The sequence below is a fragment of the Anguilla anguilla genome, chromosome 16 (assembly GCF_013347855.1).
Source record: "Anguilla anguilla isolate fAngAng1 chromosome 16, fAngAng1.pri, whole genome shotgun sequence".
Lineage (NCBI taxonomy): Eukaryota > Metazoa > Chordata > Actinopteri > Anguilliformes > Anguillidae > Anguilla > Anguilla anguilla.
Genome location: NC_049216.1, coordinates 27193218 through 27219859, shown reverse-complemented (window position 1 = coordinate 27219859; position 26642 = coordinate 27193218). Strand labels below are relative to the sequence as shown.

The window sequence follows — 26642 nt, the reverse complement described above, 5'->3', positions numbered from 1 at the left end:
AGTCAATACTGAACAGAAATCATGTTTTCTCCAAATCAGTGTAAACATAATTTCTAATAATTGTCAGGGGCAATCATGGATGAGGAAACATCTATAATAAACAATCAAATTATTACATTGCCTTACAGTGAGGTATTATGCCACCTCCCTCCCAGAAACCATTCCCACAGGATGTAATCCATTGCTGCAGCTGTTCAGCCAATAGTGACCCATGCTTTCATGGGCCACCTATCAGATACATCCGTCAAAGCCACCGTGATTGGTGCTCTACAGGCCTATACAGCTCTGGTGTGAAACTTTTTTTTGCAATCCGTTAATCCCCAGAGCTTGCACCTGCAGAACAACCCCAGTGGCGGAGCACAGGATTTGAGTGGTTCCAGGACTCCAGCCAAAGGGCTCTTGACTGCAGGGCTTGGAGGCTTGTGGTGGAGTTCTTAGCGTTTCTGATCGCATGTAAACTCTCGCCAGGGGAGCCCACCCGAGCTCAGAAATATTCCACATGGCAGGACCGGGTCCATTCACGGGGAAGTACTTTTCCATTCATGTAAATCAGCAGATTGCATGGTCTGTAGGCATTCGCTAAGGTATGCAGAGCAGAGCAATGACTGGGCTTTACCCACAGAGGAGTCTGAAGGCGCTCTTTAATGAGTTTAGACTATATGCCCTATACCCGCACAAGCTCTAGGCACCCATTATCAAAATAGAAATACACAGTAAAACATGATTCCACCCACTTCCAATTTTATTTGGATATGAAACTAAACTTGGTGGTTTACAATGAAAATAAAAACCATAAAGGAGTCACACATGAGTTACAGCAAGAGACCATTGTGTGGTCAACCTTGGTACTTTACTTAAAATACCTACCCCAAACATAGACAAAGCCACAGATCCAGATTCTGCATGGCTGTTTCCCACTGTCTCTCAGCATATTAGAGTCTCAAAGCAGAATGTCAAGTGTCGGATTACAACGGCTTAAGAAAATGAATGCCAACAATAGACAAAGTGCTACAAGTAAGCTGAGCTGATTCATCCTGCAACATTGCAAATTAAAGTTAAAGAATGTGTGAGGGTAAAGGGAGAACCCAGAGCATCTTGCGTGTTGGCATGAGCAGATATAAGAGCCAGAGTCAACAGGCTCTGCGCTATCCAAAAAGGAAGGCAAACATTTAGACATTTTTGATGAGGCTTCCTTGCAAACAAACAGTTCATTAACAGCTGAAGAGTATTCCTTGCTCTGGGGTTTAAAACCTTTTGAGTGCCTTTTTACAAGCTGAGAGGGCTGTTGTATGACAGACACGGCCTGAATCAAAGTATGAATCGAAGCTCTGACAGTTGCAGCAGAGATGGACTCCTGTAGAAACTGAACAGGCCAGTTATCCCTGTTTACAGACCACACAAGCTGTCTTTACTCAATAAAAAATCTCTACATCAAAATGAATACAATAAAGTGAGTGTATGTCATGATTTACAAGATGACAACAGCACTGAGGAGAAGAGCCATGAACCCAGGCCTGCTACAGTAAGCCTGATGAATGGAACAGAACACTGGAACTGCTCTAGATGAAGGTATGGAAAGGATGGGCCAGTGCTGTGGGAAAAGGAACATTTAGGATGTTACTGTGGTGCTATTACTTTTTTGATTAGACAAAAAAGAAAAGAAAAAGAGAGAGAACAAGAATGGAAGAGAATTCACAATTCACTGAGGGACAGTGTGGCTGTTTTCAGATCCCAAAGAGATGAGCATGAACAGTCTTTTTCAGCCTCAGAGCCAGAAATATTCACTGTTGATCAGTGAAAATGGATAAACTTTTATGAACAACAGCATGCAGAATTTCCCCAGAAACGCTATTTAGTATCCAGGTTCAGTGATTTGGCCTCCTGGCCCCCATGCAAAACACAGCTGCTCTTACTGTTGGAGCAATTTCACTTCAATCGAAGATCAGCCATTTGTTTTTGTCATTTCCCTTCAGTCTGGCTCAGCCCAATGATGTTCCATTCAATTTGGCAAGACTGCTAATACAGAGGTTTTTAATCTGTCAAAAAGAGCAGCAACACAAGTGAAAACTAGGATCTACTTTTTTTACAATGGTCAGACATTTAATCTACTGTGATGTGCACTTATGTGATCTGTACAAATTATTTTTATAAACCAGACAGTCTGGTCAAAAACCAAGCATCTGACAACCCTAATGCACACGCACACGCACACGCACACGCAAACACACACACACTAAAGCTCTCCTTCTGAAAGGACAAAACCCTCAATAATGCAGTATCTCGGCTTTGTTCACTTGATCTTTACTTTTGTTTTAATCCACTCCTTTTATAATCTTGAACTGAGCCACTGTAAAGAAATGGTTTCACTCAAATGTTAATTCCAAGTTTTTATACATACAGAACAATGATAAAGTTTTGGGAGAGTATTTACAGAACACCGACGTGGGCACTTTCATGGAAGAGAAACATTCAGTCAATCTCATTTATTAGGCACATGGGGTTGTGCAATCCATCTACCTTGTGATCATGTGTCATCACATTTTTATCTAATCTTGTCAATCCTTGACTTTCTTGGGCAGCTTCTCAAGCAACTTCTTCGTTGCCTTTTCCTGTTGGGCAATCTCGTCTGTTTACGCCCATAGTTACACCGAAGTGAAATCCAATTGGAGCTTCCTAGACATATGAAAGCACTAAAAGACATCCCCAGACCATCCGTTGGACAACCTTTCAAACAGCACATTGACTCAGACAAACACTCAGGGAGGATCTAATGGACTTTACACTACATTCTCCATCCGGCTGTTCCCTGGTAATGTCTGATGGTGTGTGGTAACGGTTTTACTGGAAATCGTTTTTTTTTTTTTTTTTTTTAACTCTGGTGTTGCTCATTTCATAAACAACTGCACAATGAAATCACAATTGTTTTTCCATTTGTCAACAGCAAAATGCATGAAATGGGGGGCAATGTGTGGTGGGTAATTCCTTCTGTGTTCAATGGAGGATTTTGCAGGTAGGAGCTCATGTACCTGGGAAGTACTGTGGCATTGGAGACCTTGAACAATGTCTGCAAAATGACATATGCAATGCATCTTGAAAAACCAAAAGGTTTTCTTATGTGGAAAACAATATCAATTAGTACTGCAGACCCTAACTAGCATGTTATCTGGCTCAGTTAGGATTTGCAGTTTTAATGGTTGGCTTATGATAAGAAGACTGGAATGATCAAATAAAGAAAAATAATGCATGCAAAGATATAATGCATGTCATTTTAAAATGATTGAGCTAGAGAAACAAGCCGTGGCTCATATAGGTAACTAGCTATTCTTTTTGTTTGCATGAGTGCAGTTGAATCCATAATCTCCTATTGCACTCATCTCAGAAACCTAAAACAGTTTTTTTAACATGTAATACTGTCTTTAGAATTTACACATTGCACAACCTGGTTAAAAGCAGAGGCCCCTGTCGCTGTCACCTGAGAACAGCTCCAAGAGAGGCAGAAAATTATGGGCTAGTCTCATACCTAGCCCTACTAAAAAGACATAGAAAAGGGTAGATGGACCAATACCCTTTTGTAGTTTTGAAGTGCTTGAACTATAATTAGTTCCAAATGTGGAAAGGGAGCTATTGTGTTCTCTTAGGCTCCCTTATAATGTCAAGCAATAATTGAAAGTTATTAATATGCTAGAGGATTGATGAATTTTATTTTTTTGTTTGTTTGTTTTGGTTTATCCACACAATACAGGCAGACTCTCTCAGCACACAGGCTCGGAGCAAGCGTCTTGTGCCTGATGTAGAAACTGTGAATCATCTTGGTGTGAAACATGTAGACTTGGCAGTGGCATGAACTGCAGGCATTCAATGGTGTGAAAAAGGATTATCACATCGCCATCATCCTCGTTGTCTATACATCGTTGCTGTGCAATTTTTGTACTTCAAGTCAGCATTGGCCATGCTCCAAATTTTATCACTTAATATTCCTGTTAAGAGAGTTTTTCTTTGGTAAAATAGTTTTAATTTAGGCTCAATATCAGTCTTCCTGAGAAGAAAAGCAACAAGAAAATCCAAAATTATGTCTATTAGGACTTTAAAATCATTTATCATTAAAATCCCAAAGTCACATGAGTCATGAGTCCTGTGTTTTGGTTTGTTTGGAAGGAATTCACCACACATTATTGTTGCACTTAACATGAGATCCTACAAGCTGAGTGTACATGATCTTGGGAAGCGTTGATAAAGTATATCTGCCTTCACTGAGGAATGTGTGTAGTGAGAGGTAGGACGCTACAAGTTGGAGACTGAGAGTTAGCCTGCATGTTGGTGCCAAACACAGACGGATCTGCCATCTATTAGGTAGCATGGCCCTAATGGCCTTCCCAGCTGTGGTGGAGATTTTAAGTGATTTACCGGCACCTTTCCACACTACAGGCCCCACAGGGGTGTACCCCCATTTCCTATGCTGATGTTATTTAGGGTCCCCTTGAGACCCCGTAATCACATATTTACTTGTTGTCCCATCAACTCCCTAACTCCCAAATGCCAACCTTCCTCCTCCAACTTCACGCACGCACGCACGCACGCACGCACGCACAGTTCTGTGCTGCCGCCTCATTGCCTCCGCCAGAATAAGGTCATGTCAAGTGCTGTAGAAAGACTCATTCCCTGTGAAGGCGGTGGCTCTGCACCCCTGCTCACTGTTGCAGTCCAAGCCTTTAGACTCCATATGAACATAGCCACGGCGTATTATATTCTCAAAGACGAAAATGATGCAAGGAGAGTAAGCCACACCCACTCCATCAAATGATAGTTCCTCAGTCAGCCTGCGCCGTTCCAAACACTTGTTAATGGTAATGAGATAAATCCACAAACACATCTGAACTGTCGTTTATATCGCTTCATCTTGACTTTCTGTACTTGAACCAAGCCCACTCACCCAGAGGGTGTACAGTGGTCCCATGGTGAACTCTTGCAACAACAGACACATTTGCATAATATTCCTCATATTTTCCAAAAGCTAGAAATTCTCCCACACACCCTTCATTTCCTGAATTATCAACTGTAAAACAAAATCTGCTTTCTATTTTCATTCTGTGTATAATGATTTCAATCTTTCGTGGTTTGAACTGTGCATTCTTCAACCAGTCTCCTATATCCAAACACCGCATAAACACAATTCCCTCACAAATAAAAATAACTCAATGGCTGTCACCAAAACCTTAGCAGAGCCCCAACTTTAACTTGAGTTTGTCCCAGAGCAGGGTAGATATTGTAACAGTGGGCAATGGAGCAGGGCTCAAAAGCAAAGCTGATATTTTGGACAGTGGAGCAGGGCCCCAGAGCAGAGCTCTGATATTGTGACAGAGCAGCAGGCCCCAGAACAGGGCTCTGATATTGTGATGGTGGATAAGAGCCCCAGAACAGAGCTCTGATATTGTGACAGTGGAGCAGGGCCCCAGAGCAGAGCTCTGGTATTGGGACAGAGGAGCAGGGCCCCAGAGCAGAGCTCTCATATTGTGACAGTGGATAAGAGCCCTATAACAGAGCTCTATTGTGACAGAGGAAAAGAGCCCCAGAACAGAGCTATTTGATATTGTAACAGAGGAGCAGGGCCCCAGAGAAAAGTCCAGAGGCTGAATGTAGTACAGATGGGGCGCTCAGATCTGCAGTAAAGCCTCATTAACTCCCATTAAAAAGCAGGATAAAACAGTGGGTGCATAGTGAGATGACTGGTCTTGCTCTAAATTTCTGGTACAAAGACTTTATCCAAATAATTATAAAATTTCCAGGAAAATGGTTACCAAGTCCAAGACTAATGTTGATTAGACGTTGCTCTCAGAGAAAGATATTGGCAAGTGACCTTCATATAAAAATTACAGGCAAAAATTTATGGTCTTGAATTTCACTGCATGATTGGATACCAACCAATGGATGGCAAACTATACAGTGCTGTCAAGTGCAATTTTACAACAGTGTTGGGTTTTATAAAAGAGCAATAGATTGCCATTACAGAATATTACTGTTCTAATAATTTATATCTATCCCCATTGTTTTTAAGTGGGTCACTTGAATCGTTAGAGAGTAAAGAGCGAGTGAAAATTAAATTTTTTTTAATATGGTCTAATTTGATTAATTATGTTAGCTTTCACCTCTCTTAGCAGTGTCTGAGAGTACTTTCTTCTGTGCAAGTCTGGGTAGATCTTTCCTTCGATGTCATTATATGTCGACAGAGCAGTGATGTACCAGATGCCAAACAAACCGTCACCCCCATATTTAAAAAAAAGCTCCCCACATGGCTTTTAGCGGTGTAAAGTCAAAAGTAAAAATCTAAAAAGTTAAACTGAAAACACAGAAAACACATGTCTATATTTTACAAAAAACTTGTGCGCTCAATCCATGAAAAAAATAACATCTTCAGTGGAGACATGAGTGCAATGTAGATACATTGTTCTTCAGTCATTACGTGCAACAGCTTGTCAATAAACTATAAGGCAGAACAAATGCTTAGGCAGGATGTTCCACGATGAAGACTTGCAATTTGCTGCTGTGGGTTACACAGGAACAGAAAGTATACAAGGGATCTATACCACTATACCAGCCGCACACTGTATTATTCACTGCTAGGGCAAATCGGCACACAATGAGATGTCACGAACCATGGTGAATATTGCTGCTATGCTCTTTACATATTGAAGTGAAGAGTATTGCATTAAAGTTTAATTCTCTTGGTTCCTCATTCACTGCAAGTGGATTACATGGTGCTTAATGACTGCCTCATTGCAAAGTACTCATTTCAGCTAGGCCTTCAGCTTATTGAAACCCTTGAGTATGTTATTACTTTAGGTGAAACTCCGACTTGAACAAGAATGCAAGATTATTGACAATGATACTGACAATGATACAACAGGTTGTGTGAACAGGCGATGTTTTCTTCTGCAGATTGGTTTTCAGGGATAAAATAATTTGTAGTAGTAGGTTCGTGGACTGTGTGTGCTAGGCTAGACTAGACATGTGACTTATAGTCTTCAATTCTAATGACTGGTTGTGTTGAACATGTGGCGAAATATGTACTCAACATGGTAATCAAGCTGTGTATGACATCTCAGTTTACTGAACCATTTCTCAAACTAACCGCTCTCTGGAACACAATGTTGTGGCTTCCATGTTACAAAATAAAGATGGGGCATTTCCTCATTTTTTACATTTCAGTATGCTGTTGAACAACATGGAGCAGATAGCATTGTGTTGAGTGTTGCCATGAAACACTCTCACTGCAGAACATGCAAACAAGAACTGATTGTACATCACTTAACTCTGAGATAAGACTCATTGACAAACAAGCAAAATTTTGTTTCACAATTACTATGGTTTGTCTGTCTTTCCAGTGCTCAAACATATCCAACTCTAAATGAAAATCTCTATACGTTATACGTTCATATTATTTCAACTGGTTTATGCATTGGTAGGTCTAAAAGAAAAGAAAAAAAGGTGAACTGGAAATCATGACCAAATTACCCAGTACTAATGGAGAAGCTTATTCACATTTAGAAGTATAATTTCAATTAGAAGTATAATTACTGAATGTTTTCTTGTCCTGAAGGAAATGGAAAGAAGAATTTAAGAAAACTATGCAGGTTTTTATTAAAGTGAGAAATCATCCATTTAAATGGAATCCTGTTTAATCTCATGTTTATATGATTAGTTTGGGTCAAACCAGCCAGATGTAACTTTAAACATTTCTTTGAAGGTCATCTAATAATAATCTGCCGTGAATGTAAGCAAAAAGGATCTCCATTTCTAACATAATAAAACTGTTGTATATTTTTAATCAGTATAAATGCTCAGATCTTTTACCTCTTGTGTTCTCTGAAGTCCAGTCTTATGTCATGTGATCGCCTCAATTGGCCTACAACAGCTGATTTAGATTGGGCCTACTCAGTTTGGATGTGAATGTCAATCACTAAGAGGACAAAGGTGCAGCTGATTCAGTCTCAGAGTTTGGGAGGAGTCACAGCACAAGTGTGCATTTGGGATCATCTGACCTATGCAGTATGAATGACTTTAGTCAGTGCATCGTTTTTGTATTTTAGCAACAGTTCTGCTGAATGAAAACTGAATGGGTGAGCATATTTATGAAAACAATATTGACATATTTCTGAGAAACAGCAATAAATTACCATTTATGGGTATAAAATGTACATGCATAATAATAATAATAATAATAATAATAATGTATATTATTACAGTAAACATATGTACATGTCCACCCTTTCAGCTGGGGATTTGACTCCTTGGCACAGTACGTTTTGTACAGTGACGTCCCCTCTAAATGTAACCCTCCCTGTTTCCCTGGCATGAATTCAGTGAAAATACCCATGGAGGGCAGACTATCCAATCTGCTTCTATAACAAAAAACAAAAAACAAGATATATTTCCCTTAAATTTATTTTCAAACTGTGCAAACTTAATAAAAAATAAAATAAAAGCTTAGCCATCTGTATAAAAACAACACATCACACATTATAAGGCACTTTCACAACAGACACATTTACAACAGATACCTTAAGAAAAGACTTATATAATAAAAAAGACCTTTAGAGTATTTACACAATGCAGATTTCAGCAGCTGTACAAAAGAGTGAATGAAGTTTTCTCCCAGATTCCCCAAGCAGTTTAAACTGGACACAGCAAAAAGGACTGAGGTAGTCATTAAAGGAGCAGAAGGGGAAAGTTAACTAGTCTCTACCACAATTCTAGCCTAGAGGAATGAAAGATAATGTAATATAAATGATTTTTTTTCCCCCAATTTCAACTCTTGTTTCTGGCAAAAAGGGCTAAGGCAAATAAATACAGAAAATTCAGATTTTCAGAATTCACTGACCTTGGCCTCCTGCATATAACTTGCTCAGCATTATGCCTATTGGATAAGTACCATTGGATTTATTTGCTGTGTGCGAGTGATTTAAATTGATCCACATTGGGCACTGTTTTTATTTCCCTCATTGTTTTCAAAAGCATGAACTGTAACTGAAGTTGCAAATAAAAAGCCCTTAGCTCTTTATGCTGGATTGAGTATGACATACATTCAGAGATTTGTCCAGAATGTGAGGTATGAGTATCAGAAAACAATATAGTTCATGATAATTTGTATAGTAAATTAAACGAAGGTCCCTTTGTGGGGGATGTACTGTAATGGGCTTAAATTAAGAGAATGTTATCTACATGCAGGCTAATTCTGATACATAATGAACATTAATAGTGTGGACTTACGTTAATTTGGATGATACCAACATTATGTAAAATAATGATTAAGCTCATAAATGAACAACAATCCTCTAATTTTCCAGAGCAGAAAAGTTTTTGCACCCAAAGTCTGCAGAATATTGATACTTGAATACACACCAGCATACCTGTGTACTAGCTACATTTAGTCACAGTAGAGGAATTCCACCTCTACTCTGCCTGGTAAATTTCTGTATTAGTTTGTCTGCTATTGAACACAACAGAATAAACCCAATTAGATCTCTCTTGCACACACTGCCGTTTAAAGACCATGATCTGTCTGCCATTAAATAAAAAGTAAGAGAAGCTTAAATCAAAACTGAAGCAGAAAACAGCTTCAAAAACACATAGAATATTAAAAGGGCATTGGCATCAGCCATTGAAAAAGTAGCAAATTGAATATGTACAAAATGATTAAGCACAAGTGTGATCAATATACAGTACGTTCCTGTGTATTAAAGACATAAAATAAGAAGCATTTAATTTTAGCCTACATTTCAAGACGGATATAATCAGCACTGCTGTTAAATACGTCATTGATAATATATAGAATTTTAAATTCTTACTCATGAACACAAATAGCAACAACTGTAGGTTATACACAAGAAGCAAAACTACCATTTCCTCCTGCATCGTAGACTACTCGCTATTGATCTATTGATGATTAGTGGATGAGATAACTGTGATGTTCAGCTTTGAATGTCTTTGGGCTTTTCTCGTCAAGCACACCCTCTCCTGATTGGGCAAACCATGTCAATAATAACCTTTTCATTGGCTCATAATGGGTAGGTATGTGCCGTGTGCTGAAGGAAAACAACGTGACCCTTGACTGAGAGCGGGTGAGATGGATCTGAGCGGTTGCCGTGGCACCATCATTTGGGGAATTCCTGTTTTTTGGGCAGTTCTCCCACGTCCCCGGGTCGGCTGGTGAAAAAAACGCCTTACTCCCTCACAGCAAAGACACGGAAGGAGCCTCCCTCTGGACTGCTCTTACTACAAAAAGACAAGAGAGGATAATTATGTGGCCGGTCCTTCTTATCTTATTAACCAGCGATGTCCAATCTTAAAGGCCAGTGTGTGCAGATTTTTTTTGTTTTAGCCCAGCACTACAACACCTGATTTAACTTTTTAACTAATCGTGGTCTTCAATCAAGAAGAAGAATCTTAGTCTTAGTCTGGGCAAAAACAAAAATCTGCACCCACACTGGTCCTTGTCGGATAAGAACGGACCCTCCTGTAACAAACAGGTACAGTTTAGTTTTTCCTTGCCTTGTTTTTTTTTTTTGCTTGCTGGTATTCAGTAAAAATATACAAATATATATATTGCATTTGATGACACACCAAAGCACAAAGAAATGTTACTTCAAATACTTGTGAATATTATTGGTTTCAGTGCTGAAAGTATTTTTATTCATTACAAAAGGGAAAACTAAGTTATAAAACAGATTTTGTTGAAGCAGTTAACAAAGCAAATGACTGAGCCATAACACACATACCTCTAATTCATGAGTAGTTACTACCTCATAGTTATTTAAGCTGTACTCCATTCTATACACCACTACTGAATATTGTGCTTGGCTGCCTCGCCTGTTATTATTCATTTTTTAAATACTCGTGATACTTTGCCACATCCAGAAATGTTTCAGAGCAGCAACCCTACTGGCACCAGATATACCCTAATTACATACCATCACACATTACATTTTCAAACCCACTTGAAACTGGAGAGGGGGCAATAATGTCCTTGTTAATAAGGTTTTGCCTACATGGGTGGCTAACCCTGTTTTCTCAAAGCTGGATCATCAAAAAAAGCAATATGCTTAAGTTTGCCTCAGCGAACCTCAGTTTTGAGAAGGCGGTTCACTGCCATTGACTTATCTTGCCAGAGAATTATCTGCAAATCCCTGCGTGGCTTCAGAAACAAAGCGGCATTCCGTATTAAGGAATTAATATGATTAAAAGTAAAGTAGATTTCAACACATGTAATTCTGCCCGTGCGTAAGGCCAGGGTAAAAGAGGAGGGATGGGGAAAGGGTACCTCTCTGACTGGATTCCATTCTTCAGTGTGCCCACATAGCCCTTCTTTTTATCCAGGGCCAGGACATCCACATAGCCCCCGCTGGCTTTGATCACCCCGGCATGGATGGCTGCCCGGCAGATACTGGAGCTCTGATGGAAGGGAGAACAGGAGAGAATCATCAGCTCCACTGCACACACACACACACACACACACACACACAAACACACACATTCATTCATATACATAAACATGTCGCACACACACAAACACACACACACATTCATTCATACACATAAACAAAGACACACACACACACACACACATTCATTCATCTGCATAACCATAGATACACACACACACATCATTAATATACTAATAATAATAATATTAATAATAAAGGAAATCCCTGCTGTCATAGAAAGATTAGAGTGTGAATCATTATACGAGACTAGAAAGTATAAATGCCCAGAAACTTTAGGACACAGCACGCTGGGCTAGGATTTAAAAAAAAAACTAAAATCAGGGTCTCTCTAAACACAGCTGTTCAAGCCCAGGGGTTGTGTGTGCACCAGCAAGACATCCAACAGACACCTGCTGTTCCACTATCCTGATATCCCCCTCATCTCCCCACCATCCTCCCCTGGAGTGCACGGGCCTCTGGTCTAAACGCCTTACCAAAAATCCTTCAGCCCTGCTGGAACGCAGCCAACTGCCTTAACCCCCACCAGGCTTACAGTGTCTGCCGTACCCCCAGCTGCACCTGGTGTATCCATCTCTGCCGTACGTTGTTTTGCATTCTTTCGACCAGAGGGAAGCGAGCGCTGTATGCGAACCCTGGAGTCTGTCCCGGCCTGAACTCTCAAAAAATAGGTGAAATTCTGATGTATCCAAGCCTGTGTGTAAGCGCTCTGATGTGTGGCCAGGAAGACGAGATCGCCGCGCTTCACGGTGCAGCTCTTCTGACGGAAACAAAGCCTGCTTCACAACCACTTTTCTCCTCCTTTCATCTCAGGATATGTGTTCTAGGCCCCAAAAACCTGGTCCAGGATCAGTTTACTAATCCAAGCCCTGGCCATTTTGAGTAAAAGGTGGACAGTGAGCCCGGATAAGGCAGGGAGCCGTGTTGACTGAAGCAGCCGCCACACGACACACAGCTCAGCGCTGTTGTCTGGCGAGAGAGGCAGCCCATCCCCCCATCCCCCCCCCCCCCAACACACATTCCCCCCACCCAAGCACCCCGGTCACCCTCTCCCACCCTCCCCCCCTCCCCTGCGCTCCCCTGAGCCAACAGAGCCTCTAGCCAGGAGCACAAGCACATCCGTACTGCCCCAGTTATGCATGACTCAGTCCGGCCACTCCTGACACACGGGTCAGCAGGGAGTCTCTGCCAATACCACAAGCCCTCGTATACTTCAGCCAATCCGTGTTCGCAGTCTCGCTCAGTCGCTTTTGTGTGATCATTTTATACCACCATGACCTCGGTGGCAGTGAGCCATTCTCTGCTATGAATCATCCCACAGATCTGAGGCAGATCGATACTCACGTCTGAGTAGAAGACGTTTCCCACAACAGGAGCCCAGTCAGACGGCTGATTCTTGCAGTCGTCAGGACAGAGCACTCTGAGGACAAACACAGAGAATATGGTCACACGGACTGTGAGGTCATTAGTTTCTTCTTTTGCACTGAAGGCTCACTGGCCTGAGAGCATAAAATTTTCACTCTCAAAAAGGATGTGTTAATATAAAGTTATTATATTATATGCTATTTATGTGCTACTTTTTAAAGCAGACATTGACGCAAAATGTGTTGAAAGTAACACAAAAGTAGAAACAAGAAAAGTGTGTTGGACATGAACACATCTTTTTGGAGAACATAGTGCTGTTCATTGTCCTTATCTGCCCCATCAGTGTCTAACTTCCCAGGAACAAAGGATTAGAAGAAGCATATTTAGTTTAATTATGGTTTTCAGCATTGGCCCACAGCCTTAATCCTTTAATTTGAGGTTTTAAAACTGAAAAGTAAATCTCTTGTTTTCCAACTTCCTTCACTCAGTACGTCAACATACATGATGCAAAATAAGGCACCTTGGGCAGTTGACACTTGGCTTCTCAAAGGGGCAAATTTCAGCCACAGTGGCATAGCAGTCCACAGTCCGTTCTGTTGAGAAAAGGCCTGTGTTACATAGAATTCAGAAAAAGTATTCAAACTGAAAGACAACGTGTTTTAAGAGATTTTCAAACCTTCCATTTTTGCCACGATAAATGCATTTCCAGGCTTGAATTTACTGTGAAGAGAAAAAAGGATGCTTAAGCATTCGGTATAATATGGCAGTTTATATTTCCTATTTAACTCATCTAAAATTTTGAGCTACGTGACAGCCATAAAAAAAGTCCCTAGACATTTAAGGGCAAAAAAGTACCTTAAGGATTCAATCCCATTTTTCGTTGCTTTGATGAAGAATGGGAGCCTTTCTTTCCTTGTGATGTCTACCAGACCGCCATTGTTATCGATTACCCCATAGTGGATTGCAGCACGGCAGATGCTTGATTGCTGAAACATTGAAAAAGCAGGTTTCCACGGAAACAAATGAACAGATGTTGTGCATTCCTCCCTTCCTTCCACATCAAGTCAAATCAAAAACAACACATCGCCTCGTTTCACTTCATTCCCAAATTTAGAACGTCCAATCGCAATTAAATCCTGTCCCCCTGCAACATCTTCTGCCAATCAAGCATGCACAGTCTTTGCACCAGAGGACTGAACTTCCTCTGCAGCTGCGGTGGTCAGTTTGCAGGTGTTCGCTCGAACAGTGTAGCAATAGTTGCACAACTGAAACCATCTTTCTTTGGGCAATACTGTGGCTGTGCACCACATTTGTGAAGCAACGTTTACACTCAGCATGTAACCTGAACGCTGTATCATGACATTGTTACTAAATGCATGCTCTGCCATCTTATGATGCCCTGGTGCTTGAAGTAACAGACTTACCACATCATAAAAGGCAGTCCCCCACACTCTGCCCTTCTGGTTCAGACAGTTAGCGGGGCAGTTATATCTGTGGGGAGGAAGAAGGTTGTTATTGAGTGGGCAGTACAACCCAGAGCAGTGGGAGCTATCAGAGCGCTAAGACCAGGCTGACTGACCTGTTGCATGTTGCTCCTTTGCACCTGTCACGCATTCTGGTTTGACACTTAACATTCTGAGCTGTTAAAAAATAAAAATATTATTATTATTATTATTATTATTATTATTATTATTATTATTATTACATATTATTACGAATTACATTAAAATTACAAAATTACATAACTTGATAATGCAAACCCTGCGTCTTCTTCACTTTATGTCAGAAACACAAAGGTTCTAACAAATCTCAAGTCAGGCTTTAGTTTGATATCCTTAGTTTTACTAAAACAGGGATACTCCCTGCCTTCCATCTCCACTCACCAAGGAAGGCGCTGTCAGCAGGCTGGGGTGTGCTGGCTTTGGGCCCCGAGGGCTGCCTAGCTCTAGGCTTGGCCTTTGGTTTGGGGGACGGTTTTGTGGTGGTGGTGTGGGGCTGCACTGGAACCTGAGCCATCTCCACCTCGTTCATATCTTCAGTCTCAGGGCGGCGCGGTGCCACGGGGCTTTCTGTGAAGGGTGTGTGGGGGGGGGGGGGGGGGGGTTTCAGGTCATTTTCATTCACTTCGTCAGTTTATCAATGTCTGATAATGTGAATCGCAGCCTCATTATAGCACAACAGAAATTACAAATCCACAGTGAAGGGCTCACCATTGAAGCAGAGGTTTTCCCTGCAGCCACCTCCGTAACTAGGTGGACACTGGGAACAAGGACGACCATGTTGGTAGGGGGCCTCTCCAATCCAGTTCCCCCTGATGAGGGACACATTGATCAGCACAGTTCAGCCTGACTGAGTACATCGCCCAACAAGTGAGTACATTTATATTCTCTACGCACTATATCAGGCTGCTAAAAAATTCTACAGATGAAAGTTTTCTCCATTGCCGTGATGTTAAGAAAATAATTATAAATGACTGGGAGAGAATAGCCATGATTTTATTTCCCTTTCTTCATAATTTCTCAGTCTTGCTTTCTGCTGGTTGCTGTGACCTCATTATGTCAGCGCAAAATTACTTCATAAACTGACACTTCAAATTATAAGTCTAACGCACAGCTGGAAACACAAAAGGTGACACATGAGTATGGAATTGTGCACTAGAGAGCAGAGGAGAGCAGCTGAAGGAGGATGGAAGGCAAGGAGGAGAGGAAGAGGAGGAGAGACGTCTTACTTCGGGGAATAGTTGCAGACCAAGTAGGCCGGGTTCTCCCAAACATCACCCCAGACATCCATCTTGGGACACACGTGCACCGCACACCCCACTCTAGTAGTGGTGGCCCACACCAGCTGAAATCAGGCAGATAAAAATGTCTGCTTCATTATAAAGCTCCTCCCAACCTCGCTTTCCCATCAAAACTGATCTCCATTCAGTGTGCTGCACTCCATTCAGTGATTCATTGTGGATTACTGAACTGAGATCACAGTGGGAAGCTCTGTCGGTGGTGAGCAGAAATATATCATTTTACAGTTATAACTCAAATCAAAACACAGGAGCTTTTCACCGTAGCCATTTCTGTCCAAACAAATCACCATCTAGGTCTAATTCTGGAAGAGTGTCAATATCTATTTATCTTAAATATTCTTTCTATCATAATATTCTATTTTAGCTATTACACTGGGCCAGCCACTGGATGATGGGATCCCCTTTATATCCAGATTCTTCCCAAGATTTCTTCCCATTGGGGAGTTTCTTCTCTCCACCGTTTGAGTGTTTCCCTCCCCACTGGGGAGTTTTTTACTTCCTCAGTTGCTCACTTTTTGGGGGTCCAGGCCAGTTTTTTTCCCCAATATTCTTTTGTATTACCACTGTCAAGTGGTACTGTCACAGTGTCTCGCTATACAAGTAAAATAAAATCAAATTGAATTGAACCTCAGTGATGATGACTTATCAGACATCTGGTGGATAAAAGTAATAAAGGTGTTAGCGCCCCACATGCATGCAGAGCAAGCACGAGGCCAAACAGCTCGCTGGAACCTTTCTCTCGCCATCTCTCACTCTTTCCAGCCCTCCGTCCCTGCAGAGCAGCCCTCTCCTGCAACAGGAAGCAGTGTCTGTGGCCTAACGGTGGAGACTGATTGATGAGGTCACTGGGGACCAGTGCGGAAGCTAACCTTTGGCCAGAACCAGCACAAGCCTCCCTGCTATGCTGGGCAGGACAAACACCGCAAGGGCCGAGATAAATATCATATCACCATAATTAATTTATAATACAGCCCTCAAAAACATGCATGAGAACCAAGTGGCGTTTAATGAAATGTCTTACACAGTACAATCTGGCCCAATATGCTGATTGAAATAGTATGATGGGCATGCATGTCATGTTAGTCACCTGTCTGACTGGATGTAATGCAATTTGATGCCCGTCATTCTTAAATTTCTATTTAAGGAATATATTCAGTCATTTACATTGTACAGTTTCAATTATATGTATTATATTGGTTGTATATATAGAATATATTTATCAAAGTGCTGCATTTGGTGTAACGTCATCCATTTTGGGATTAGCTGGCAGTGCAGCACAATAAGACATTTACATAGATAATCCAAACCCCAGCTAGTATTCCATAAACTGTGAAGTATATTCCAAATGAGGACCAAAGTAAGTCTCCGCTTACAGGACATTCCCTAGAATGAGGCACCTGGCTCTGCTCACTCTGAAGGTGACTCAGCGAACCTGCAGCGGATGAGAGCTGCCATTAATGACCGCTCTCCCAGCTCAATTTGATCCCGAAAAGCCGCTAGGAAGTGTTTGACACCGAGAAGCTTGCTGGCCTAAAGGCAAACCCGAGAGGGGTTGAGGAGATGAAAGGCGGCGATGGGGAGATCGCACGAGGCTTTGGCCCTATTCCCTGCTTTCAGCCATCAGAAACCCACGCCAGACAGAAATACACGAAATGAGTTTCCACGTGATGACCTGGTCCCACGAGTGAACAGGACAGAGAGGTGTGAAATGTTTAGGGTTGCAAAGGTTTGGAAAATTTCTGATTCTTTCCTGGAAACCTTAACTTTCCATGGGAAGTCAAGCTCGGGAATTTGGAAAAACGTGCCCAATTTCAATACAAAATGCTAACGTATAATAGGGAATACTTTTTGGGGGGAAATAACATAAAAGGTAAATCTCGACATGTTCTGGTTAAAATATCCCCATTAAATAGAAATTCAGATGAATCACAACCCTGAACTTTTCATTCTTCCATCTCACACGCAGATAAATCTTGCATCTCTTGCACAGATAACTGTCAGCATCTAATTTCATGGGAATTCAGTAGAAATGCAACCTTCAGTATACAGTGCATTCTTCCTTCTCCAAACCTTGTCTGCTTGACAAAACTTTTTTTAATCAGTAAAGAGGATGAGGTTGGATTTCTTATCATTCGAGATTGCTTTGGAACCAGTTTAGGTATGCAATGAGAATAAATTGCTTTCTTTGTTAGAAAGAACAAGATTGGTATCTATGAATAATTTTATAATAGTAATTATCATTTTTGATAAAGGAGGTTTATTTTTGTAAATAAACAACAATGACCCAGAAATTGATTGTCAAGGTACCCCAGGTTTGTGGGTCTGATGGATTCACAGCATAAAAAAAAGTAATTGTTTTTTTAACAAGGCCTTAAAATACTTGTCCTTCATATTAAATACTACAGACTGGAGATGAACAACATGAATAGATGCCCAAAGCAGCTGAATTCTTGCAGAGATGGGAAGAGAACCAATTTTGGAATAGTCAAATGATTGATGGGACCAACAGCATATCTGACAGGCAATGGCTCAGAAATAACCAAGAGAAGCTCTTCTCCAAAGGTTTGTCAGATAGTCCCAATGAATCATAAATCATGACACGTGTTGTCTATCCATGCTAGCACCATGTGTACTATGTGTCTATTTGATTCATCTGTGCTCAGTTACAGCAAGGGTACTGAGGAGAACCATGGCTGTCTTCAGGAATAATATTTTCCATATTTTTTTTATATATTTCCATATTTTTACACGTATTTATACTTTCCCAAAAAAAAAAAAAAAACCTTCTGTGGTTAACATATCTTCTGTAATAGTAAAATTGTACTAAACTGCCACATCCATACAATTCAGCGTATAATGGCATTATGATTCACACCTGCTCCCAAACCCCAGTGTTAAATTTAAATTCCCACTGTACTGTAGATCGCAGTGGAGGTTTCATGCTCAGAACCTTGCCCCTTCGCCCCTCTGTTTGATGTGGATTCTCACCTGGGTGTAGTGCGTGCACATGGGCCCGGTGCAGCGGTCGGGACACCAGGGGCTGCACTCCTCGGGGTACGGGTAGGTGTAGTCCTTGGCCTCGTCGTACCAGGCCTGGATGTGGTAGGCCGGGGAGCGGTACCTGCGGGGAGCGCTCGGCGTCAGTGTGAGCCTCTTGTCCGCTCACACAGACGGGGGCACGGCGGAAAAGTCTGGAGGACCAGACAGACGCCGGGTTGTTCTCGGAGCAGGTTAAGCGCTTTCTGCTAATTAATCGGACTCTGCTCCAGCGGGCAGATGTTGGAGTTTGTTTTTTGACTCCAGCCAACATGCAAAGGTAAACAGTGCACACCAGCCTGACATACTGTATTTCTTGTGCACCTTAATATAAAACATTTCTTTTTAAGGTATCACAAAGTGCTAAATTTATCAAACAAAATGACCAGTGTAGCACTTGCCGCTGGGACTGGAAGAGAAATGAACTCTTGGAAAGGCTGCAGATTCCTGGAATACCACCTGCAGTACAAACACTTGCTGCCAAAAGCACTGTCTCATCTTCTTCCAGTACACACACTGACTGTATAGTACACATTGTGTGTGAGGTAAAGCTGAACTATTAAGCCTGCTTTGGCTACAGTTATCCACAAGCCTTTCAGGCTGTTGATCTTTTGTGTGAGTGTTTGTGTGCAATGTGCGTATGGGAGTGTGAGCAATGTGGGCATGGGGTATATGCATGCTTAGTGCATGCACATGTCAGTGTGAGTATGCGTGGGGTATATGCATCCATAGTGCATGCGCATATGAGTGTGATTAATGTGGGTATGGAGCATGTGTATGCACATGTGAGTATGAGTGTGAGCAATGTGGGTATGGGGTGCATGGATGCTTAGTGCATGCACATGTAAGTGTGAGTGTGAGCAATGTGGGTATGGGGTGCATGTATGCTTAGTGCATGCACACGTGAATGGAATCAATGTGGGTATGGGATGCATGTGTGCTTATTGCAGATTTTGCAGCAGTGACCCTACACTCACTTGCCCCAGTGCACTGCCAGGTTCTGTCCAATAGACATGAGCAGGTCCGAGGGCCCGTGCTCCCACTTGCACTCCTGCGCCCAGGTCATGGCCGAAGCCTCCAGATCTTCATCCCACACCTGAGGACAGGAGACACACACCTGTCACACACACTCTCCCACTGCAGCGGCGATCTGCGAAACGTGGCCTCTGTGGGCCGCGTGCTCCGGCTGGTTCAGCACCCGTGTCCACTGCCTGCCCCGTGCAGAAACCTGCAGAGAGAGACTCAAAAGAAGCAAAACATTTCTGGCAGCCAAGACAGTAAAGACGGCTGGAGTCTGGCTTTGCTCCACTGCAAACAAGTAGCAATCAGCAGATCAAATCACTTATTCATCTGCTAACCTTTTAATCTTGGCAAAAAAAAAGACAGTGTAGGAGAAGTGGGGCTATGACTAGGCTCTGTCACATTCACACAGACGCTCGGTCCAGGACAGGAGTCTGGGGCTGCAGTGTCTTTCCTCCCCTCAGTAAATTTCCACGGTCTCGGTGTTCTCCCCACTTCTCCTTCCTCCTTCCTGAAGCGCTGGCCATCTGTGTTTGCTGGAGCCTGGCTTTGAGGGCTTTCCATCACCCAGTTCCAGTCTTCCGCTGACTGCACTGCCCAGCTCTGTCCTTCACTCTCTCCGCTCAACACACTGCTCTCCAACTCTTCTACTGTCTGTCTCATTCCCGCAGTAAGACTCCCTTTAACACTACTCTCTGACCCATAGCAGATTAGGGTGCTATAGAGAACTAAGTCACCCTGTGCTCATGCTGCAGAGATGGATGAGAATTAATTCTAATTTTAATTCCTCCCCTCCCCCCATTGCCTCTCTCACCATGTGTTCCATGTTGGAGGCACTGGGCTGCACCTCGCCCCTCAGTTTGTTATGCAGCTGGACGATCTCCTCGCGGTCGGACCACTGGATGGCTCGCCGGGCCCTGCCGGTGCGGTTCTGGTCCGCCCCGTCCAGGTACCGGCTCAGCAGCCGCCGCAGCTCGGAGGAGTCGGGCAGGAGAAAGCCGGCCCCGGGGCGGGCGGCGAGGACCAGCAGGGTGAGGGCAGCGAGCCAGGGCATGGCAGCGTTCATCTCCCGCTCTGTCACTGGACGTCTGTGTTCCTCTCCTCCGCAGACTACAGTGGGCCGCCTGTGCGCCTCGTGCCGATCGGCTCTGTGTACACGGACCGAAGGAAAACACAGTCGGCAAAGGCCCGCAGCCCACAGAGCAGGTTTCAGAGGAGAGCGCACGCACCAGGCCAGGCGGCTCGGAGAGCAGAAGCACACACGCAGCCCAGTGCCAGAAAACACCGGACAGCAAACATCACCGGCAGCGTGTCTTTCGTGGCCCTTCTTAATAAATGCTAAATGAGGAGCATTAATACTTTTTACAAAATACATTTTTTTCCTTCCGCATGAATTATACCGAACAAATCTGTAAACAATTTACCTGGACTCCTGTTATAATATTAAGAAGTTTTAAAACACATGGCCACTAGAGGGAGCAGTCTCTGAGAACCACACTTGAGAAAAGTCTCACATCTACCACAAAAACAATGGCCATGTCCAAATCAGCACCCTTTCTTACTATTGAGTATGCAGGTTGTATACAACTTGTATGCTCAATAGTAGGCAAGTGTGCTGATTCAGAGGCAGCCAATGACTGAAGTTCTCCACTCCTCACTCTGAAGTATGCTCCTGCTGGGCAAGAACTTGTAGTAAAATACAGCAGTTTGCATATTACACCATGCTCTGTGGTGGGGTGCTGTCAATATTACCACAGGATTTCTTCACCTACCTGCAAGATGTGAATGTTGCAAGTGCCCAGTCTGTTGTAACATTCAACAGTGAATCACTTGCTACAATCAGCCAGGACATTAGATAATTAGATAATACTTGTCTTTTTAACTTGACTATTGTAGATACTTTCATAATATCTTGGGATGACAATAAATGATTGTAGACCTGTGGCAATCCACCTACTTCAAATGGATGAATAAAACAATACAAGTGAGTCACTGGCTGCTGGTTTTATCAAATTTCAAAAGGGAAATGATCTACCTGTAAGCATCATAGGGCTACTCTTAAGACCCATTCATTTTCCTTAATGACACCATGGTGATTCATAATTTGTCTGGAAGGAAGGCAATCAAGTGGGTTCATGCTCCAGAGCACAAATAAAATAGCTTGATTGATTCAGACTGTAATGTGGTCTTCTATTTGACCTGATTTTTAAGTCTCCCTTGACTGATCCAAAGTAAAATGAGAGAGAAAGAAAGAAAGAGAGAAAGAGAGAGAGAGTGTGTGTGTGTGTGCGTGAGAGAGAGAGAGAGAGAGAAAGAGAGAGAGAGCACCAAACACTAACACATACAGCAAGTATGAGGTACAAACAGTATTTCCTAACACTGCAATTAAAAGCCTCAAAAGTCAAAATATCGAATATTTCTTTGCAAGACTGATGAAACAGAAGTGCATGAGCCTGTGCATGAGTTTTGCTGTCTTTGTCCTCCAAACAATCTTCAGCCAGCCTTCTGCTGGGTAAAAAGAGATGCTCACAGAAAGATAAATATGCTTTCAACTCACAGAAATTCCTTCTGCTTATAAAACAGACATTTCAAAAAAAATATCTGTAGCTATTTCATTTTGAATTGATTCACATACATTTATAATCTCTAAGAGACTCAATTTATTCAATTATTTTATATAATCTTATATTTTTCAAAAGTTATTTAAACAGTTATAAAAAGATGGAAAACGTGTCCCAGTACAGAAGGTACAATTTCTCAGAGAAGCGAATTAATCGCCAGCTCAAAGTCTGAAAATTTCAGAACTTTAATTTCAATAGCTTCAATGCCAATATGATTATCCCAACCTCATGTAACCAAACGAAATATATGTATATATATATATTTACCATTCATTCAAAAATGTAATTTCTTTAATTCATTCACTGAATCAGCTACAAAGCAACCTACGACGAAATACGTTATTTAAAAAAAAACATCTTACCAAAGTGGGGAATCCTGTTCTCCGTGTTCTTACAGAGATTTGCCCCAAGTCCCGTTCCTGTCTCTGCGTCGGTAGGTATTGGGTTCCCCTTTTTCGGCGTTGTATGGGTTAAACAGCGGAGTTACCCAATCTCTGGGTTTGCGGCAGTAGGACAAGTTTATGACTTCTGATTGACTCAAAAGCGTCTGACCAGTGCCTTTTATAGCGACGAGACCAGCTAAAGGAGACGATAAAAAATCTTAACTCGTCCCCTTAACTCCTCGACAGCCGCCCCCCTTGGCGAAGAAGGATATGTTCTTGGCAAACCCCCATACCCTGACATAGGAATTTGAGGTAAAAACGGCGGGCATCGAAACAATGGCTATAACTGTCAAGACGCTCCGCGATTATTTTCTTTACCAACCGTAATGAATTAATTCCAAGTTTAGTATTGAATACTAACCACCAAATTTTGTGTGCAAATTATGGATGGCACGAATGTCAAAGACTAGTGGACTTCTCCTCATTTATTATTACCATATTATTATTATTATTATTATTATTATTATTATTATTATTATCCAATTCTTAAAGGAACAAGTGATTTGAGAGCAGCAATTAATCAAACAAGAGGGACGGCATGCTCTTTTGGACTGTCTTGTTTGGTTCAGTACATCCAAGATGTCCAATGAACAACCACCCCATTTCCAAGGAGTCTATTTTATTCAATATGAATCATAAAATCAATGTTCGCATTTCAGTCCCTCCCCCCCCCTCCAGATAATGGTAATCAGTGAAGCCTCAGATTAATTTTGCAGGCACATACACAAACTCAGACATGTGAACTCACACTTTTTCTTTGTAGTCAAACTGGGACAGACACACGGACAGACAGGTGGGGGGACACCTACAGGACTAGCTTTTCCTCCAGGTTCTCTTCAATATAATTGCGCAGGCAACAATGAGGGATGTTTGTTTATTGCGAGCTGGTGAACGTCAGCTGGCCTTCATTTAGCTCTATGTCAATTGAAGGACTTCTTAATGATTTCTGAGAACCTCTTACATCCAAACACTCAAAAAGTTATGACCTTCGGCACTGGAGAGTGTACAAGAGAGCCTGTTTGTCACAATGACACACAAAACCACTCTTAGTGATTTTCAGGCTGTGGATTTTAAAGCTGTCATTTAAGTCCTGAAGCAACTCTATTCCTTTAGAGGACAATTAATTTGTCCCATATTGCACTTGTTTTGGAATTTGCATTTTACAGTGGGTTGCACTTAGTTGCATGGAACAATGGGACTGGATGAACATAAAGGGAAAAGTTAAATATGAGCAGAGATAGGACACACATTTCCAGCATTACTGGACAATGGCAAAGGTGACTGCATGTCTATAACAGTAGAGAAAAGCAAGCTATAGCAAGAAGTGGCGCAAGCATAACTGTACAGTTAGCCGCTAGAATCATCATTCCTTAACAGAAGGAAATTGCGAAGAAAAAAAGTCAAGCAACAAATGTCACAATGTCCTTGGTGATTTTGTAATATACAACAGTTTTGAGTACCATAAGAAAAGAAAATGGTTCACTAGGAGAGTCCCTAAAAACCTGTCTGTGTAATAAATATTCACAATGAATTAGGCTATGATAAAAAAAAAAAAAAAATGTTATGCAAAATGTCTGATGGGGAAACCCTACAGGGGTTAAACAACACCATGCAATCAAAAAAGTCTTAGTAGATTGAGAATGATTCTTCTGCCCCAGATCAGTCCTTTTTACAAACTTTCAGCAGGGAGTCAGCAGGGACAGACACTGGTTACTTAGGTGAGATGAGCAGATTCATATTTAGAATATGAAATCCACATTTCCTTGCCCATCAAGATCAACTATCATTGGTGTCATTTTTCAGTCATTACTTCTTGGCTTAAATAACAGAGGTAGTCAGCACTTAGCTGTACAAAACAAGAGGAGCTTTCATCTTCTCCATTGATTTACAGAACAGCACGATGCATTTCAGACTATTCATAAGGCGCAGACTGTGACAAATAGAGGGGAGAGCACTTGTATCCCTGCGCAAGTACTGCTCGGAAAGTTGCAGGCTTCCAGACAGATCTATGATCATGAAAAGATACACCGCTTGAACTGGGGAATCTTTCCCCCTCCCACTTTCCTCAGCATTGGCTTTCCTACATCTCACATGTTACTAAAACCCTGTCCCAAAAAAACACTGCTCTGCGAGGCCATATTCTTTCTCTCTCCCCCTAACGAGTTGGTGGAAGCTTCCATGCTTCACTGTTCCAGCTGGAACAGAATTTATGTGCTATGTGGTGAAAAAGTGTAAGCCAAGAGGTTGCTAGGTCAGATAGTGAGGTTCCCCCCACAGATAGTTTTTTTATTCGCTGAAAGTAACAGCAGGGCTTGGATGAGGCCAACCATAGCAGAGCTGGTAAGCAGTCAGAGGAGTTTTTGAAAGTTTCGATTTATGACAAATGTGAAAATGTTCAAACTGACCTTTCAGCTGTGGGGAGGCTGTAGAAAGGCCACATTATACAACTGCAGAGCTCAATGATATCGGCAAAGGAGCTCTAAATAAAACAGCAGCTCACACTCACACTTTCTCTGTCCAGGGATCCCCCAACAAAAATGCAAACCCAGGGTAGAGACAGGGCCCGTATTGTGCAAATGACTCATGGATTCTGGTCCATGACTGCGGTGTTTAGTCTTAGCTCAGCTGTATCAAGTTGGATAAACTCAGATATAATTAACAGAATTGTATTTATTGTGACACTCTGCATAGCAACACAGCAGCATGGAGTAAAAGCTGGAATGTCTTGAAAGATTTAAAAAAAAACAAAAAAAAAAAAACATTTTAAGCATTTTTGTTCTGTGCAGGAATTTGCCATTTCTGCATCAGGAACTATTTTAATTGAACAAACTCGTTTGATCAGAAACAAGCATATCTTTACCTGTTCTTTCAAAGAGCAGTTTACGGAACCTCTAGAGACAAAAGAATGCTTAGACTGAATTTGCAGTGCAGACATCATGGTCTCCTCGGTCTAATGCCCATCACGTACAAACAGACAGCAAACATTCAGCTGCTCGGGAAGCAATGCTCAAGTTCTTGTTCTAATACAGGATGCACAGCATCCCGAAGGTGCCCATTAAGATCAACTCTGCGGCAGAGTGGCCAGAAAGGGAAACATTTTAAAAGGGACATTCCGGGACCATACGGTGCACCTTCTTCTGAGAAGGAACAATGTTCTTACAGAACAAACATGCCCCATGTTCCACTTTGAAGAGTTTGACTTTGATGAGGGAATCAGTTAAGCACCGAATGAGATCCTCTACATCTCCTATGCCCGGGGCAGCAGACGGCGACAGTAACCAGAGCCGAGCAGAGCCCCCGTCCAGATACTTCCGCCCAAGAGAGGCCTCACACCTCCCAATTCCCCGGGATACCCCCGTACCCCACAACAGCACCATTAAGTAAGACAGGCCTCCCCCGTAACCACAGTTTATTTGGAGAAGGACCGAGGGGATCCTCAACAGTCTGGGTCAGCCAGGTCTGTTTGTTGTCGTTAGCAACCATGGGCTGTTTTGTGGAGCACCTCACAGGAGCACTTGGGACGGACGGGGGAGTCAGCAGGGGGCGAGGCCTGAGGCAGAGGCCGAAAGTAGGAGGGGCTCAGGGTAGAGGACAACGGCCTGGGAAGGCCAAAGGGCAAGGGGGAGGCTTGGAGTAGCAGACTGAATGCATGAGATAGAGACCCAAGGGAGATGACAAGGTGCATGGAAATTATCAAAAGAGAACGCTGCAGTTACAGTTCATGGGTTAGTATTCCTCTCAACGGGCCCCTAAAATTCTTAAAATCTTAACTTTATGTCTCTATAATTCAAATTTGAATGCAATGGATAATACCCTTGGGAATAAAGTGGAAAAAAGTAAAGAAAAAAATGGTGGAGAAGAG

At 42.2% G+C, this 26642-nt stretch overlaps 1 protein-coding gene across 3 annotated transcripts; it reads right to left on the bottom strand.

Annotated features, from left to right (window-relative positions):
- Window positions 1–8445: 8445 nt before the first annotated feature.
- Window positions 8446–22877, bottom strand: crispld2 (cysteine-rich secretory protein LCCL domain containing 2). 3 transcript variants are annotated; one of them, XR_004762821.1, is made up of 16 exons: window positions 22700–22877; window positions 20531–20864; window positions 19674–19792; window positions 18649–18781; window positions 15589–15704; window positions 15071–15171; window positions 14744–14929; window positions 14440–14500; window positions 14285–14351; window positions 13716–13846; window positions 13537–13580; window positions 13381–13453; window positions 12840–12915; window positions 11315–11445; window positions 9217–10269; window positions 8446–9181 (listed from the first exon to the last, which is right to left on the bottom strand). XR_004762821.1 is itself a non-coding variant. In XM_035396266.1 (15 exons), exons 2-15 carry the CDS (start codon window positions 20780–20782, stop codon window positions 10218–10220), a joined length of 1542 nt encoding a protein of 513 aa, XP_035252157.1. In that variant the 5' UTR covers window positions 20783–20864; window positions 22700–22877; the 3' UTR covers window positions 8446–10217. The 3 variants fall into 3 exon arrangements, 2 of the variants coding, with proteins under 2 accessions (XP_035252157.1, XP_035252158.1); XM_035396266.1 differs by having other exon boundaries at window positions 8446–10269; XM_035396267.1 differs by having other exon boundaries at window positions 8446–10269; window positions 20531–20877; window positions 22700–22818.
- Between the last annotated feature and the right edge of the window lie 3765 nt (window positions 22878–26642).

Bases quoted from the DNA above. Each gene is read 5' to 3' on its own strand.
- crispld2 (XM_035396266.1), bottom strand. From the start codon at position 20,782: ATGAACGCTGCCATGCCCTGGCTCGCTGCCCTCACCCTGCTGGTCCTC. The intron at 12,916-13,380 runs GTGCCTTATTTT...GTTTGTCCTCAG, and splicing joins CCAAGTGTCAACTGCCCAAG to AGTGCTCTGTCCTGACGACT. The intron at 10,270-11,314 runs GTACCCTTTCCC...GTCTTTTTGTAG, and splicing joins AATGGAATCCAGTCAGAGAG to TAAGAGCAGTCCAGAGGGAG.